The sequence below is a fragment of the Citrus sinensis genome, chromosome 4 (genome assembly GCF_022201045.2).
Source record: "Citrus sinensis cultivar Valencia sweet orange chromosome 4, DVS_A1.0, whole genome shotgun sequence".
NCBI classification, from domain to species: Eukaryota; Viridiplantae; Streptophyta; class Magnoliopsida; order Sapindales; family Rutaceae; genus Citrus; species Citrus sinensis.
Window position 1 is genome coordinate 15753197 of NC_068559.1, and position 4951 is coordinate 15758147.

General features: G+C 31.5%; 1 protein-coding gene across 2 annotated transcripts; it reads left to right on the forward strand.

Annotated features, from left to right (window-relative positions):
- Nucleotides 1-1701: 1701 nt before the first annotated feature.
- On the forward strand, nt 1702-3474 carry LOC102614362 (hypothetical protein). 2 transcript variants are annotated; one of them, XM_006485292.3, is made up of 3 exons: nt 1702-1842; nt 2055-2270; nt 2365-3474. In XM_006485292.3, exons 2-3 carry the CDS (start codon nt 2184-2186, stop codon nt 3310-3312), a joined length of 1035 nt encoding a protein of 344 aa, XP_006485355.1. In that variant the 5' UTR covers nt 1702-1842; nt 2055-2183; the 3' UTR covers nt 3313-3474. The 2 variants fall into 2 exon arrangements, with proteins under 2 accessions (XP_006485355.1, XP_006485356.1); XM_006485293.3 differs by lacking the exon at nt 1702-1842 and having other exon boundaries at nt 1858-2270.
- The last annotated feature ends 1477 nt before the right edge of the window (nt 3475-4951 follow it).

Genomic DNA, 4951 nt, shown 5'->3' on the forward strand with positions numbered 1-4951 from the left:
ATTACTCTAGTATTTTTTTCTCACACCCAAAACTCTAATAACACCAAATCTCTCAATAGACTTATTGTTTCTCTCACGCAAGAAGCTGTCTACTTGTAGAGAACCGATTGTTGTGTTACATACTACAAATAAGTGAACCCAACATTTTCTTATACTAGTAGTATTTTTCCTTGAATAAGTCAAGTCCCAAAAGGAAAATTACTTATTCTTTAAATAGAAATCCTACAAAAAAGGAATATATCATGGGAATCCTTATTCTTTAAATAGGAATCATACAAAAAGAAAAATATCATAAGAAATTCTTACTGGAAAATAAGACATATTTCCTAAAATACTCCTTCTCCAATTTCGAAATTGATCATTATGTTGATCAAGGTTGGTCCTAACTTAACTTATAATTAATTTAATAATCTGATTTGAAGTCGATTTTCAAATTATGCTTATCGTTGTTATGTTGATCAAGTTTAGTCTCGATAAATTTTAAGCCGTAATATTAGTATAGTTGAGTAAATTCTTGATTTTTATTACTAAAGAAAAAATTAGTTATCCTGGGATCGTATTATCAAAAGTGTCAACAGGGCCACACTAAAAAAATGACTCATCAAGCAACAAGTAGAATCAATTTTAGTCAAACGCTAACCTAACTTCATATTTTACTACAATTAAAGTCTTTGTCGTGGTGAAGGGGTTAGAATTACACACTAGCAGCCTGAATAAGGCGTTAGGCGCTAAAGAATTTTCTTGCTTGTGTCAATTGTCAATGGAAAGTTTTAAATATGAGTTGACCTTTTAACACTCCTCTAGAATCCTTGTAACATCTTTTTTTTGAATTTTTTTCCTAAAATATCCTTAGTCAAATTGATAAAACATAAATTTATATATTTTATATATTAAAATTAACTATCTTCTCATCAAATTTTATCCCAAAAAAAAAAAATTCTTTGTAAGTTGCATAAAAATCCTAAAAATAAGGAACTTATCTTAATTTTTTTCTTATTATATAACTTCTACTTTCATAACTCTAAACTCTTATAAATTTTTTTAATCTTTTCAATTAAAATTTAAAATATAGACATAAATTATGAAATGAGGTGAGTGTAAAAAGTTTGATAAAAGAACAATTTATCTAAGTGTTTAATTGAATTTCCATTCAAAATTAAAAAAATTATTTAATTTGTGTTAGGTTATTTAAGTAATTTCATTTAAAGAAGGGTTTTATGAAGAATTTTGAGGGTTTCAAAAGACCTACTCTTTAAATAAATGTGCAAACTTTTAGAATTTTATTGTTTAATAGGGTAGCTCTCTTCCATTTTCATAGTTGATCTTTGGATTGGACTCATCGTCCCAATGCTGAAATATGATATTAAAAAAAAAAAAACAATGCAAGTTGTACCTGATTTCATCTTTCTAGTAGTTCATTCAATGTGAAATTTTTAAGTGAATTTCACTATCAGATACTCTTCAAATACATTTTCTTATATAAAAATTTAGCTAGCAATTAGCACTTACTTAACAGATTGACTAACTCAAGAGATTCCCATTCCCACCTGTACGTGTAAGATTTCAAATTAACTACTCTCAAAAGTCACTTTCCTTCCGAAATTTTAAATTCACAGGCTGACGTTCATTTTCCAATAGAATACATTTACAGGGTTGTTCCCATCTCATTCTATCACTAAATAATTCAATTCAAGTTGTCGGATTGATAGAGGTGAAGAAATTAAAACTCAATCTAGGCCATTAATTAAATCAAGATGTAGCATTACATAATTCCTAAACAAATGATCTGGCGATACGTATGATATGCACTTAAAAATCAGTTTCTCAACTAAATGATTCAAGGTACGATGTTTTAGGACATTGCTTTTGTCATAGACGGTGGCTTTTTCTTTTTCTTTCAGTTTGTTTATTTAAAACACTTCATTTAGAATTTCAGATACACTTCTGCAACAAGAAATGTTTAGTTCCTACTAAATTGTTATCATGGTTTTTTCATTTGTGTTTGGGTTTAATTAATTTCTTGCCTCATAAACAAGTGATTTTTTTCTTGTTAGTGAGTGTTGCGGTGAATTGGAATCATGGGGAGGAACACTGAGGAGCAGATTGTAGGCTGTTTTACAAAATTATGAAATCAAAAGCTTTAAAGATTCTGATAAACCGGAGACTTGACAAATTAGGGTATCATGGAAGGTGAATATAAACCAGATCTTTCTGCTTCAATTCCCAAATCACCAACAGAAAATGGAAGACCAAGCAGTATGGTTATCAAGGTAATGTTTCGGATTCAAAATTAATCATTTAGTTCATGTTCTATTAGTTCCTGCGAGAGTCTTGTCTCCAATAAAATTTTTCATCCTTTAACAGAAAGCACATACTTTGATTCCGGCACATATTGTAGCTGAAGCCATATCAACACTCCATGGCCTTGACCTCAGATGGTCGGGACCAATCACACCAACAGAAATGCAATATGTTGAGCAATATGTCTTGGCAAAGTACCCACAATATGCTGGTCTTGTTGAAGGCGAAAAGGTAGATCTCTCTAGTCTTTGTATCAACGAAGAGTCCTCGGAAACAGGACCTGACGACAGGCGAAAATCCCCTAGGAATGGTTTCAGATCGGAACCATCAACGCCTTCCTTTGGGAGCAATCTCCCTGATTTGGACAGAACTCAGTTGGAACCATCAAGATTGCTTGACATTCTCACCAAGAAATCTTCATTTCCCGGAAGTTTCATCTCAATTCCTGAAATCCAAGCTCGAAACAAAGTCCTGAAGCACTGTGGATTGCCTGATGACGAGTATCTTGTTTTGTTCACTCCAAATTACAGAGATGCAATGATGCTAGTCGGCGAAAGCTACCCTTTCTTCAGGGGAAACTTTTACATGACAATTATTGGTGAAGAATTGGATTATGTAAGAGAATTTGCAAGTTTCAAGGAATCAAAAGTAATACTTGCACCAGAAGCATGGTTGGACTTGAGGATCAAGGGATCACAGCTTAGCCAGTACTTTCGGAGAAAATGTAAGCACACACCAAAAGGGTTGTTTTCTTATCCGGCTGACATCAACGGGACACGATATTCAATGCACTGGATTTCAGAAGCTCACCGGAACTCATGGCATGTCTTGCTTGACGCAACTGCACTGGTTGTAGGGGAGGATCGGCTTAATCTTGCACTCCACCGGCCTGATTTTGTGCTGTGCAATCTTGACAATACTCAAAATGCACAGCCTTCAAAGATCACTTGCCTGCTGATCAGGAAGAAATCCTTCGACACATCCACAAGTTCAGCTCATGCCCACGAGTGACATGGAGTATTTGAATGTGAATATATGGTATACTGAAGTGTTTTCTTGTTTAAGAATTATTGAAGAAACATGTGTTCCCATTTTGGAGATTCAAGAGAGTAAATATTTGTTTGTTGGGTGATTAATAACCAGTCCAATGAATAACCTTTCAATAAAACTGGATTCCAAATTGATTTATTTTTAGTTTCTCTATACAAATGAACTTGTTTCAAGTTAGTGAGTTAGTAGTGGGACGAATTATGCAAAGCAGGGGGTACAATTACTTTTTGAAGTTGAAGTTTAGCAAGCAAGCTACGCATCTAAATAAAGGAAGGTAAATTATTCTATCAGAACTCAGATCTTTAGGACAAATCCTGTTATAAAAATTCAGAAATTAAGAACTTAATAAAACTAGCTAAAGCTTTGGACTTATTGATCTTTAATTGTTTACTGGTATAAACATGTCACAAATCGACAGTGCAGCTCAGCTGTTTCAAATGCATTGTCCAAAGATTCTTCAGACAGGACAATTATAAATAGGCGAAACATTGTCTCAGCAGCAAGGTGCAAGGTAACAGCTGTTGATGTAGAATTTTGGACATTGACAGATTCAATGCTCCTACTGGGTCTTCTAATGCTTTCCAGATACCCGGCTATCTTTGAAATTTCCAGTTGGATTCTTAAAATTTCTGATATCTGGCGATCTTTGGCTAGTTATCTACTGTAGTTGTTTGGGATTACTTTCAGGAGGTTAAAAAGTAATTTTGAAAAATTAAAAGTTAATTTTGGCGAGTAATATTTTTTTTTAGAAATCACTTTTGGGAAAATCACTTCATCTCACTATAAATTTTGAAAAGTAAGGAATATGTAACTTTTCAAAATTTGATTTTGAGAATCAATTTTTTACTTAATACAATTTCATATATATCCTCATATATATTTAAAAAATCCAAAATTATCTTATTAATTAGGAGATAAAATCATTAATTTTAAAGGGATTATTATTATCAATTATATTGAGATTACAAAATAAAAAAATGTAAAATATTTATTTTAGTTATTAATTATTATGTAAATGTAATAAAAAAATATTAGATATACATATTTATAAATATATAAATAAATTTTATTCTAACATTATGTCCAATTCAATTACTTACGTTTTTACAACAGTGTAATAATAGGATTTACCAAAACATATGACAGTAAAACTGATATATGATTATTTATACATCACTATTAACAACATTTATTTTAAAAAGTATAATATTACCAAATTGGCCCTTATTCTTTCTTTTAGAGTGAAATCGTGTACTCTGTTAGTACAACTTAAATGACGACGACTCTATGATCAGCCATATTAAAATTCAATTGAAAAACATTTTAATAAAGTTGCAGGCATTATTTAGAGGAGATGTCCATTTTTTATTGATAAAAAGAAAGCTGCTAAAATGGAAAACGGATGTCTAGACACCACCAATGGAACCCTTTAATTTCTTTCTCTTTTCCACTTGCTTTTCTTCCTCCGGCGAACGAGATTTGTTATTTAAGTTCATGTAAGTTTATTAGATATTGAGCATTTATGTAAGTTTATATTACGGAATCTGAATTTTATTTTATGAATTTTATCATGGTCTCCTAATAGTTTTTACTACTGTTT

Coding starts and splice junctions, on each gene's coding strand:
- LOC102614362 (XM_006485292.3), top strand. CDS start 2,184: ATGGAAGGTGAATATAAACCAGATCTTTCTGCTTCAATTCCCAAATCA. Junction 2,271..2,364: donor CAAGCAGTATGGTTATCAAG/GTAATGTTTCGG, acceptor ATCCTTTAACAG/AAAGCACATACTTTGATTCC.